Below are 12,187 nucleotides of genomic sequence, written 5' to 3'. Positions count from 1 at the left end.
ACATGTGGTTTTTATCTTCATAATGAGGAACATGCCTAGCATAGGCGGCTGGTGGAACCACAGTATGGATGATTGGACGTGCGTCGGTGTAAACTGGTAATGGCACAGCTTGTTGGACAGATTGCCCCATTTCGTGCACCACCTCCGCTCGGGGGACGAAGTCATAGGGTAGCCCATATGGGGGAAGGGTTTAGGGTAACGTCCTCTGAGGTGGGACTTCCACTGCTGGGCCCGTGGTCTCTGAAATCACGGTCGCTTGTGGAATCTCGAACCTGAAGGTTAAAGCTTTCAGCATCTATCGCATCTGGGACATGCCTCCTTTGATTTCGTCTAGTTCAGCTCTAACTCGGGCACTCTCTTGTTCTTGTTTAGCCATTCTCTGTCTTGCTCTGGCGCGAGTATTATACTGGTGATGAAAATTCAGCGTGAAACTGGTGGAAGAAAGGGCGGAGTGAGACTTTTTTTTTTTTTGAAAATGTATGAATGCATGTATGGATGCATTTGTTTGCAAAACTCTTAGTTATCTTTATTATTTATTCAAGCAATGTTAGAATATAAGAACAACATGTAATAATTGAGACCCAAAATGACAACTTCCTTTAATTAAAATCAGATTCGAATACAAAGGGATTTAACTTCAAGTACACATGATTCGAATACAAAAAGATTTAAACACCAACAATTCAAATTCAAGTACAAGTAAACTTAAGTTCTGTCTCAGCTCTTATGATCGTAGCCAGATCTGTGGTGAGCTCATTCATCATTTTCTTGATAAACTTGACGAAGTTGAAAACTTGAGGAGGCGTGTTTTCTGGACACATACACCAATCCGCTTCCTGGAGTTTTTCTGGGAGTTCCAACATGTTGAGGTTAACAAACCTAGCTAAGTTGCGGAACTTGCCATTCCATTCAACATAGAGCTCTTGGAGTTTCTGGATGACCTTTTGATCTTCATCTAAGGTTGCTCTAGCCTCTCTATACAACCTTTTCCAGTACACACAATCATTCTTTAGGAGTAAGTAGGCTGCATCACCTTCCTGGCTCTCCAAAACTGCAAACCTCCTAGTAGCTTCTTCCAACTGGTACATGAGATGGTGACAGTTTCTTTCAGCTTCTTCCTTTTGGAGGATCTCGCGAGACAACTTTTCCTCGCATTTCTTCAGAGCGTCCCTCAAGTCACGGATCTGTGCCTCAAAGTCGAGCTTAATTTCTTTTTTATCCGTAAGAGATTTATCCAACATTCTCCCTAGCTCACAGATCCTATACTCAGCTTTCTTGAGCTCTTCCTTCCTGGTTCGGATCACTGATGTGGAACCCAATAGGATATGATCAAGATCATCTTTCTGGTCTTCCAATAGCCGGGCTCTCTTGTTGCTATCCCCAAGTTCTTGGGCTTTTCCCTTACGTTCCTCTTTCAAATTCTGATTTTCCAAGATAACTCGGTTCATCTGAATTCGTAATTCAGTATTCTCCACTTCGAGCTCCTTAACCTTAGTAGCGAGTTTCTCCATGTCCTCAGGGAGTATGGGCTCGGGCTCAGGAGTTTTAGGAAAAGCTGGAGCCTTTAAGATAAATGGCAACTGGATTTTCTCAACTCTTTCTTTCACCCATTGCGTGTAAGGTTCTTTGGCAAGAATGTTTCTTTTTCCAAACTCTTTACCCTTTCTTACAACCTTTAACCAAGCCTTTCATACTGCTCTTACATCAGGATTGCTTGCTTGGATGTCAGATAGCACAAATGGCTGTAAGTCCTTTGCGTCAGGAGGACCATCCATGGAGTAACCGTGTTGTAATCGAGATAACATAGGGTTATAGTTGATGCAACCCTTGGTACCCAACAACGGTACATTAGGAAATTCCCCACAGCTGACTATAATGTCTGGGGTTTCCCACTCTCGGATATACCATCTGATGGAACTTGCGGTGAGAGAGGCTAATTTTTGAGGAGACTTAAGTTCTTTTGCCACAAAAGGACCTTCTTCGGGCATGTGTTGCATGAACCAAGTGTAAAGGAAAGGAGCGCAACACAACAAAGTTCCACCCCTCTTTTCATGTCGAGCGTGAAGGGCATAGTAAATGTCAGCTAAGAGAAATGGTACTGGGTTGCCAGAGAGAAAGACTTCTATGGCTACTTGATCCACAAATTTTTCAACATTTGGGAAGAGCACAATTCCATGGATCAATAAAGCCAAAACAGCATAGAATGCATTCCAATTTCCACTTTTCTTGAACTTTAGAGCTAAATCTTCCAAAAACATCGCGGCAAAACCGTTGCAACCCCCTTTTTCAAACCAATTGTCTCGAACAGTCGGGACATTGATACTTAGGGCCGAAGTTATCCTCTTTGGGCCCATATCTTCTTTGAGCTTTGGAAATGGATTAAAATCTTTCAATTTGAGACCCACGATTCTCTCCACTTCTTCCAAAGTAGGAGCTAGCTGGAAATCAGCGAATGTGAAACAACGCAGAGGTGGATCATAATATTGTGCCAGAGAGCCGGTAATTCCATAGTCAACTTTCTTATTTAGAAGGCTCAAAATTTTCCCATAGTTTTTTCCGAACTCATCACGTCTGCTGAGAGACAAATCAGAGATCAAACCCTTAAGACTGTCCAACTTAGGTTCCTTGTACTTAAGTGTGAAAGTGTGTCTCATTGAAGTTGTCATTTTCAAGTTCTCCATTCTTGAAATAAATAAGAGACAACTAAAGAGCTTGCATTTTATGATGTTGATGCAATGTATGAATGTAATGCATTTTTTTTGTATAGGTTCAATAGGTTTAAGGCATGGATAAGTCTGATTGCTTTGTATAGAACATGGTTCTCACCAGGTATGGTCTAAGTTTTTTTTTAAAAAGGTTCCTAGAGTCATGGATCCATTAGACTGTTTGCTACCTGCAGCAACTTACTTGTCGGGCATCAACTCCATCTAAGGAATCTACTCTAAGTGAGGTTCTCGCATCGATCCAACGAGAAATACATCTTGCAGACCCACACTACGCAACCATCTTTCCTAGTTGGGCAAAGAACTAAGGTTCTACAAATGGTTCTCAGAGTCATGGATCCTAAAGAAAATGTCGAAGCTTACGGCAACTTACTTGCCGAGCGACAACATCCTCTCAAGAATCTACTCTAAGTAAGGTTCTCTTACCGACCCAACGAGAAATACATCTCGCGGACCCGCACTACTCAACCTCGTCCTATCTTATGTTTTTACTCGAGACTCGGGTAAAAAGTCTTTCCCACAAGGTTTGCAATCAGAGTATCCAAGTACCACACCATAATCGAACCAATACAACAGATTCATATCAATATGACAATAGAGATAGTAAAAACAATAAAGAAAAGCCACATAAGTAAACAAACAAAGGCACACAAACGACCTAACTAGGTTTGACTGACTTAGGGATTTGTCTTCCCCAGCAGAGTTTGTTTTTTTTTACCATTTGTCTGTCTCCCTGTGGATCATCAGCATTCCCCACAGATTTGGTCTGCCTAATAGCATCCCCTGTTAAGGGTCCACCATATCCCTAGCAGATTTAAAAAAAAAAATCACAAAAAAAAGAGAATCATGCATCCATGCATATCATATCATATCATATCATATCATATCATATCATATCATATCATATCATATCATATCATATCATATCATATCATATCATATCATATCATATCACATCATGTCATAGGGATTCAGGATCAAAATCTGGGTCTTCTTAGTATTTAACCATCTCCCACTATGATCATATGAAGAGTGTCCTGCTTCATATTCTCTAGCTGAAGATACTTAAATAGGGGCAACTGTCATACCCCGATTTTGGTCCTAAGTTTTTTTTTCCATTCGTCATTCATTTTCTTTTTCTCATTTATTCAAGGTTTGGAAATTCCCTCCATATTTCTCCATTCATATTTTGTTTATTTCATTCATTTATTCAATCATGATCCTCCATCTACATAGCATATGATTAATTCATCACACATAAGGTCTCTAAAATACAAAGAAAGTCTCGTAAAAAGGAATAAGGAAGGGTTTATTCCTATACCAGTGGTTGCTCCTTTTAGAAAAAAAAACAAAGAAGTTCACACGGGACCAATTACTTATTGCTGCTACACTGAAGGAATCTTCACTGCTTGTTGTTGGTAGTGATGAGAAAAAGGTTAAGCGGCTCAATCCACTTTGTCTCAATGAGGTGAAAGATCATAAGTTATTTAATGTTTTGGTGGAGAATTTTCCAGAGGACCATTCAAAGAAGAGCACTCGACATACTTTCATCTGGGATGAAATCCACCTTTAGAGCACTAACCTTAGTTGAGAGATTAATTGTCTCTGCTTTTGACTAATCAACAGGAAAGCATAAATGGTCATCCAAGCCAGCAATTTGAGCAAGCAAATTGTTGGCATTGTTTCCTCCTAAGTTGAAACCATTACGTGCATCTTGTGTGATTACAGCAGCCGTTTCACTCCTTGAAGGAATAGTAGATTTTGCAACTGCAGCCAATAATCCTTAGGCCCTGTTGGGTTAAAAAAGAAGACTGTTAAGCTGGATCGTAAATGTTGGGGTAGTGAGTACAATTGGTCTCGACCGGACTTTGCTACATACTATGTAGGAAAAGGTGAGGTGCATAAAGGCAACAAATTAAAAGTTGCAATCCAGGTGTTCATTTTACTTAAAAGATTACAAAGTAACCGAATCGTGATTGATACAATTAGTGCTAACATGGAATTCACCTGCTAGAACATCCCAGCTGGAAAATAAACAGGAATTGAACCTAGAGCATATCAAAGAAAGTAATTGGCGCATGAAGCATTTTCTTCTTGAACATTTACAATATCCATTATTCAGTTTCTCATTCACTCTTTTGAGTTTATGTTAGACATGTAATTTAAGTGCTTTTTGTTCAATTACACAATACAACGTATACAAAATTCATAAATTCTTTGAAATGCAAATTCTTTTTCCGGATTCCTTCACTTGTTCTTCGCCGTTTGCATGGAGAGAAGCTTCAATTTGGTGATCTTGAGAATGTTCCCGCGTTTTTCTTGTTGTGTCATGATTATCCTAGGATGTATGTTCCTGCCAACAACAGTGGAAAGCAAATCATAAGTCCATCCCAAGCATACCGTATATACAAGGAATTTGGCGCTCGGGTTTTGTTACAAGAAGAGGAGGATTACCTTTTGTTTTAAGTGATGGGTCGTTTGAATCAGCCTTGAAGAACCTTTAGTTTTCGCAATAGAAAGTCTTCGAAGCTTGCACTGCCGGCAATCTCTTGTGGGCAACCGGTGAAGCATTGAGAATTGAGAAAGAATACCTTGCTGCCATTGTTAATTTTGCTGTCAAATGCAAGACATAATAACAATACAACAATTTCTCATAAGCCTACAATTGTTATAAAGGAATTGCAAATTATTATGAAGCTTACAATTCGAATGTGCATTGGGGCATACTTTTTTGGAGATCATGCTTACCGTTGTTGAACATTACAGTGCAATTGTTCCATGGCAATTAGTAGCTCAAAAGGTTGAGGGCTGTATACTTCATCTGAGAACTATGGACATTGAAATACTTGCAAACTCATTGGACGGTGTTACAATGGAGCTCGTCACATTTGGACTGCAAATTCGTTTAACCTCTCCGCGACTGCTTGTGATAATCCCATCCAGAATCTCTCCTTCAACTGCAAAGGAACCTATCCTGCTCACACAAATCAACAAATAAAAACAGTTTTAAAGTTTCCAGCATGATGGATAGTGCCAAGGTGGATGAGACTTCCCAAAGGAGGTCTAGTCAAGATATATGCAATTCAGAGACAGAGCAACACATGTGTTCCCGGCTAAAACCCATCCAATTGGTGCTCACAGCTCTGATAGGAACTTCTACTATAAAATGATTGAGGAACTACATGATCCATGGGTTAAGAGGATGTTTGTGGGATTTGCCCGTACGTCTGATTGTAATGGGCCTAGAAAGCCAGATGGTTCTCATAATTTAATTCAAGAAATTGATTCTGAACATGTCTGTAAACCTGCTCTTCAGTTAACACACAGTATTTTTGGGTCTTCTCCACCTATGCGAAACTTTGACCCAGCAAAATTGCTTACTGACTCTGGGAAGTTTCAAACACTTGATATATTATTGAAACGCTTACGAGCAGGAAATCATCGCGTTCTCTTGTTTGCTCAGATGACCAAGATGCTAAATATTTTGGAAGAGTCTCTTAGAGCTTGTTCTAATAATCTTGTTGCAATCAACACACCAGCAACCATGTCCAATGACGACGTGTGACCTGCACAAAAACACACCAAACCAGAACAAATTTGCAATTTTGAGCCAATAGTGCATCTCGTCAGTGCCGACATTTTTGGAATAAATGTATTTCGTGATCCACAGCCAAATTTTAACTTAGCAACATAATATTGAAGGCATCTCACGAATTACTGCTTTGCCACCATCATCACTATCTACTGAATCCTCAACAACTATTTGCACAAGGTCTCTCTCCAACTGGTCTGCTGCTCTTAACACTTGAACAAAATCTGGTACAAACCGAGGCTACTCATACTTGTAACCATTTCACTGCAGTAACACAAAATAATTACCAAGCGTTAAAATTTCAGAAAAATACCCAAAACAGCATTAAGACAAAACAGAAAGAGAAAGCACATGCTCAGGTTACCGTTTCTAGATTATAGCATCAAACAGGACAGCCCGATTCTGAGCACAAAAAGCACTTCCAGGAAGTTTCTCTATTGGATCCTTGGATACCAAATCGAAACCCTAATTTGGGAAACATAAATAGAGAAAGAGGAATCAGTGAGAGAGAGGAAGAAAAACCTTGGGGGCAAAAAAATTGGGAGGCAGAACAAAAACACCACAAGAAAACCCTAATCCCGGAATCAAAAATAAACCTGTTTTGAAGAGCCGAAGGAGTGAGGTTTAAGCTTCATCGTTTCCGTCGTCACCGCCGAAGGTGAGCTTTTTTTTGTTTCAGCCATGGATTCTTGCATGATTGAGTGAGATGTGAGCGATTGGGAACGAGATTGAGAGAGACGCGATTGAGAGAGGGGTTTGGTGTGAGTGAGATTGTGAGAGAAACGTGAAGTTGAGAGTGAGAGAGAGATTTGATGAGAATGAGGAAACAGGAGAGAGTCTTGTCAGGCCCACTAATAAAAAACTTAGGTTTAGTCCTTCGTCAAAAAAATCCAAAAACATTCTCTTCTCATCCTTTCTTTCTTTCCCACCTAATAATTCGAAAAGCCTAATATTTCAACTAACACTAACGCACACAACTAACCTAATTGTTCCCGTTGAGTACAACGGACGTGAGGGGTGCTAATACCTTCCCCTTGCGTAACCGACTCCCGAACCCTGATTTGGTTGCGATGACCAATAATCATTGTCGTTTTTGTCTTGGGTTTTATTGATATTTCCCCTTTCCTTTTTAGGAATAAATAAAGTTCGGTGGCGACTCTGTTCAGTCCATCATTGCGAGCGTGCGATTGCGCTTCGCTTTGAAGTCGTATCCCCATTTTTTTCGAGGTGCGACATGAAGAGAAAGAGGAGATTCTATCTTGCTAGAAGAATTAGAGCTATTCAGAATACCTGGATGTTGACTGATAGTAACTCCACATATAAGAGAAGGAAATGCAATGGGCATTTTCACAGCACATGTACCAACATGCTTCAAAGTTTGTTCAAAAACATAAGCTTCAAAATCAAAGTTGGTTTTTGTGCCAATAACATAGATGAACTTCCCTAATCCTATGGCAATGGTTGATGTATGATTGGCGGGGACCTAGTTAGAAGCTCCAATCATGTGAAGGATAGCATACTTCACACTTAATTTGTTGGCTGATAGATTTCCCTTTCTAGGCTATTGTAGCACCTGTTTTGTAGTAATTTCTTTGCAAACCAAGTTGTCAGTCACTTCTATCTCAACCTGTTCATCTTCACATCTTACCATGTATCTATTAATCACATCAAGTGAAAATTGCACACATTTTCCTCTTACAAATACTTTTATGAAATCCTTGTTTTTCTTGTTGTCACAATCTGCAGGGATGTTTACAATAAACTCCTTAACAAGCACTTCTTAGAATTTTCCAAAACCTGTGACACTTTTCATCAAACCAGCATGTTCAATGAGCTTCATAACTTTGTTGCATTCAAGTGCATCCTTTCGAAGTTCCCTCTCCAGAGCTAGCCTTCTCTGGTAAATAAACTTCCATCTGTCAACATTTTCAACAGAATGGAAAGAGATATTATCTAAAGGTACCTCAGGAACATTCACAAGTATCTTTTTCAGAACTGGAGTGATGTCCCAAACATCATGTTCAACATCAAAATCAGACTCACTCGAGGAGACCTCATTCCTCTTCCTATTAGCAGTCACTTTTCTCCAGCTTTTGGTGGAACCTACACTAACATGCTTCTTGGCAGCCTTAGAGGGCATGCCTTCAGTCATCACAACCTTGCTTATTCTATTCTTCAGCCTCTTGGCAATGCCAGTGGCCATATTCTTAGCAATGGTCTCTTCATCAGAGTCCAACTCATTAAAATTAACAATGACATTGGATTTTTCTTTCCTTCCACCTAGACTTTCCTCATCATTAGACACATCTTGATTCTCCTTAGCATTCATAGACACAGGGTCATCAATAGACACAACTTTATTAGACTAAGTAGAGATGGAGTCACTATCACAACAATCACTAGATGTTTCTGGGGTGGTTTCAGCTGGGTGATTAGCATGGGCCAAGGATGATGAAAAATCCGACACATCAATAGTCCTAACTTCCTTCAGAATACCAGAAACTAACATACGAATAATTCTATCAATGGAATTTTTTTTCAGCATCATTCAAATTAGGGTTTACCTTTTCTGAAGCAGATGAACCAGAGGGCTCCACTCTACTAACCAATTTTGAACAGATAAACTCTTTAGCAGAAACATTAGCAGATTTAATAGGTACAAGATAGAGGCTTATAATTGAATGTTCTTTCTTTATAGACGGAGGTCTCATCTTGTTTTGAACAGAGACATGACATGGAACCATTGATAAAGGAACTACATCAAGGACCACATGTGAGGAGTCCATCATTGGAGTAGAGGAAGCAACCCTAGCTTTCATAGGGGAGGAAGCTGAGTGATCCTTTGAGATGCTGATGGGTGTTGAAACAGATTGTTCGATATCTTGAAAGTTGTTTGGAGAATAGTTTTGAGATGGAAAGAAGCAAGTACAAAGATGAGGATTTTTCTAAGAATGGCGTGAACAAAATCGCCAAAGTAGATGGTAATTAGTCGGTAGCGATTAGGTAGGCAAATAATGAAGGTTTGAAATGATTTTCTTGGAGAAGTGTGCAGCACTGATTGGACGAAAAATAAAGTTTTTATTGCATGCTTTAGAACCATTAATTTCTATAATTCCTCAAAAATGAAAATTCCCAGTTCACCCCTTAGTTTTTCAAATTTATTCATGTCCAATGCCTCAGTGAAAATATCATTCAGTTGCTTCTCAGTGGCCACATGCTCAAGGGTAACAACCTTGTCTTCAACAAGATCCCAAATAAAATGATGACGAATATCAATATGTTTTGTCCTGCTATGTTGAATGGGATTCTTGGATATATTGATTGCACTAATATTGTCACAATATAATATCATGACATCCTGCTTGAGATTATACTCATTTAGCTTTTGTTTCATCCAAATCAATTGAGAGCAACTGCTTCCTGGTGCAATATACTCAGCTTCAGTAGTAGACAGGGACACACAATTTTTATTCTTGTTGAACCAAGATATAAGATTATTTACCAAAAAGAAGCATCCTTAAGAAGTATTTTTTCCCTCATCAACATTAATTCAGAATTCATTAGTCAAGGCCTTCTTCATATTTTTAGGTTCAAACTTTGAGATAAAACAAGCATTGGATATCACATCTCTAGATCTATTGGTGATCCCTTCATTAAGATTTCCAATAATGAATTCCTTTAGATGATCTTTCTGCTTTATGATAGAGAGACCTTTGTTGGATTGTGGGTTATCTAATTCAGTCCTTGCTGGCTCAATGTCAGACTCAATGTCTTCCACATTTTCCGAAGCATCAGTTTACTGAGATAATGTTCTAACATCTTCATCGACATGAGTCCCTTTTACAATAATTGAATCATCAACTACAATATTAATGGATTCCATCATGCCCTTGGTTCTGGAGTTAAATACCATGTAACCTCGGTTGTTTATAGAGTAACCAAGAGATATCCCTTTGAGATTCAAATGTCCAAGCTTCTGGTGCCACAACTTGACTTCATCTTCCTTGGACATTATGCATGTGGAAGAACAAGTTGTTTCTTGTGGTATCCATAAGTAAAAATTGTCCTTACACCTGAATCCCCTCATCAGAACTTCATTCTTTTCATTAATGACCAAACATTCAGACTTAGTGAAATTAACTTTAAGACCTTGATCACATAACTGACTGATACTAATCAGATTAGTAGTAAGACCTTTTACCAATAGAACATCATCAAGACTCGGGAGTCCTGTACAAGCTAGTCTTACAACTCCTTTAATTTCACCTTTAGCCCCATCAGCAAAAGTGACATCACCGGTGGAGTAAGACTTGATGTCCACCAAGAACTTCTTGACCCCTATCATATGTCTAGAGCATTGTCATACCCCCAAATTCACCATACCTACATATCATCTTCATAACCCTAATGCATTAACATACATTCATCATCCCATAATCTCATTTACATTTACACTCATAATAAGAAAGGATAAACTCAAGGTATGGTGTTCATATCTGAGGACCACCAAAATCTTTTGATCATGATGGGGTGTGACCAAGCCACCCTAAACCCTAATTGCTTCTTCAAGCACTCCTTGACCTTGGGGGACTACACAAGTCACTCCACTCACCACTAAAACCCTAATTTGGTTGGTGAGCCTTGGTTAAAAGCTTGGCTTGTTCATCTGGTCATCCATGGACCTCAACCCTAATACTTCGGTCCATTGTGGTTTGTACAAGTCATAATTTGACTTTGTGCTTTGACCTTGACTTTGAGGAAACACTAATATACAAACATTGATCATGCATCAACCTTGCGAAACTACTACAAGACACCTCTTGCACCCCAAACCCTAGTTTGTTTGACCTTGGCCTTTAAGGAACCTTTTGGCCAAGGAAACCCTAATTTGTGCCCCATTTTCTTCTATGCCTTGCCTTTTCACTTGACCACCCTATCTTCCTTTGGTCCATTCACATCCAACTCAATCCAATTTCAATTCTCATTCATCAAACATCCATCCACTTCATCCATGCTTGGCAATACAAGTGGGGGTTTTGTTTTGAACTAGAAGCTTTTGAACTATTGGTTTCAACCATAAGAATGTCCCATAATCATCTCTCAAAGCATCAAGGCTTGGTATCTATCAAGGTTTACTCATTTGAGCTTCAAAAATCATCATGGTGCCTTGGAATTCAGGAAAACATCAAAGTTGCATTTTAGGGCATGTTGGTTGGTCAAGTTTTGGCAAGTTTGGCCTATTATTTGGTCCAAACCCCATAAAGTTTTCATCTTTAAACCTTTTAAGTATATACTTTGAGCCAAATGTCCTAAATGAATCCCTCTCTAAGTTTGTATCAAGATCCAAGAACTAATTCAATGCATAAGGACCTCAAAATATGGATTGGCCAAGTTGTCTAGTCAAGCCTAAAATCATGTTCATGACCTCCACTTTACATCAATGCCATTCCCACTTCACAACTCCTTTTGACCTGCTTCTTTTTGCAACATGTTAAGGGTATGACAAAGTTCATTTGGCCTAATTTTTACTCAAAATGCAAGAGCCAATTTTAATTGGCCCAAGTGAAAAGTTTATGACACACCATGTTGCACATATGTCAGACTAGATCAGCCAAAATGCGCAAAACCATGCACCAAGTCATTAACCCATGTTGTTTCACTCCCATTTGAACCAAGGCATGTGATGTAACAATTTGTGACATCAATTGCAAGCCAAATAAGAGTGGAAAGATATCATATGAGCAAGCCAAAACCGAAGTCAAAAAGGAACATTGCCAAAAATGGAAACAAGACAAAAAACCTCAACACATTGGAAGAGAATTGGATGGAAGAGAATTACAGGCCAAAGATGGACCACCCTTAGCCAACAAGT

At 39.2% G+C, this 12,187-nt stretch overlaps 2 protein-coding genes across 2 annotated transcripts; both read right to left on the bottom strand.

The window, feature by feature from the left end:
• Positions 1-246: 246 nt before the first annotated feature.
• LOC127103729 (uncharacterized) lies at positions 247-2,681 on the bottom strand. The gene is made up of 3 exons (XM_051040960.1): positions 1,848-2,681; positions 902-1,661; positions 247-272 (listed from the first exon to the last, which is right to left on the bottom strand). Exons 1-3 carry the CDS (start codon positions 2,679-2,681, stop codon positions 247-249), a joined length of 1,620 nt encoding a protein of 539 aa, XP_050896917.1.
• A 1,657-nt stretch (positions 2,682-4,338) lies between these two features.
• On the bottom strand, positions 4,339-9,134 carry LOC127103728 (uncharacterized). The gene is made up of 8 exons (XM_051040959.1): positions 8,880-9,134; positions 8,113-8,680; positions 7,889-8,055; positions 7,606-7,798; positions 6,442-6,539; positions 6,267-6,289; positions 5,570-5,697; positions 4,339-4,490 (listed from the first exon to the last, which is right to left on the bottom strand). Exons 1-8 carry the CDS (start codon positions 9,132-9,134, stop codon positions 4,339-4,341), a joined length of 1,584 nt encoding a protein of 527 aa, XP_050896916.1.
• Between the last annotated feature and the right edge of the window lie 3,053 nt (positions 9,135-12,187).

This window comes from Lathyrus oleraceus, chromosome 7 (assembly GCF_024323335.1).
Source record: "Lathyrus oleraceus cultivar Zhongwan6 chromosome 7, CAAS_Psat_ZW6_1.0, whole genome shotgun sequence".
Classification (NCBI taxonomy): Eukaryota; Viridiplantae; Streptophyta; class Magnoliopsida; order Fabales; family Fabaceae; genus Lathyrus; species Lathyrus oleraceus.
This window is presented reverse-complemented; position numbering and strand designations above follow the sequence as displayed.

What these genes read in the sequence shown, in the direction of transcription:
- LOC127103728 (XM_051040959.1), bottom strand. Translation starts at nt 9,134, where the DNA reads ATGAAAGCTAGGGTTGCTTCCTCTACTCCAATGATGGACTCCTCACAT. An exon ending in TACTATCAGTCAACATCCAG is followed by an intron (nt 6,540 to 7,605) that starts GTATTCTGAATA and finishes GGTTTGTACCAG; the next exon opens with ATTTTGTTCAAGTGTTAAGA. An exon ending in ACCGTCCAATGAGTTTGCAA is followed by an intron (nt 4,491 to 5,569) that starts GTATTTCAATGT and finishes TATTGGCTGCAG; the next exon opens with TTGCAAAATCTACTATTCCT.
- LOC127103729 (XM_051040960.1), bottom strand. Translation starts at nt 2,681, where the DNA reads ATGGAGAACTTGAAAATGACAACTTCAATGAGACACACTTTCACACTT. An exon ending in GCTGTGGGGAATTTCCTAAT is followed by an intron (nt 1,662 to 1,847) that starts GTACCGTTGTTG and finishes GTTGTAAGAAAG; the next exon opens with GGTAAAGAGTTTGGAAAAAG. An exon ending in GCTCTATGTTGAATGGAATG is followed by an intron (nt 273 to 901) that starts GCAAGTTCCGCA and finishes TTTAACCTTCAG; the next exon opens with GTTCGAGATTCCACAAGCGA.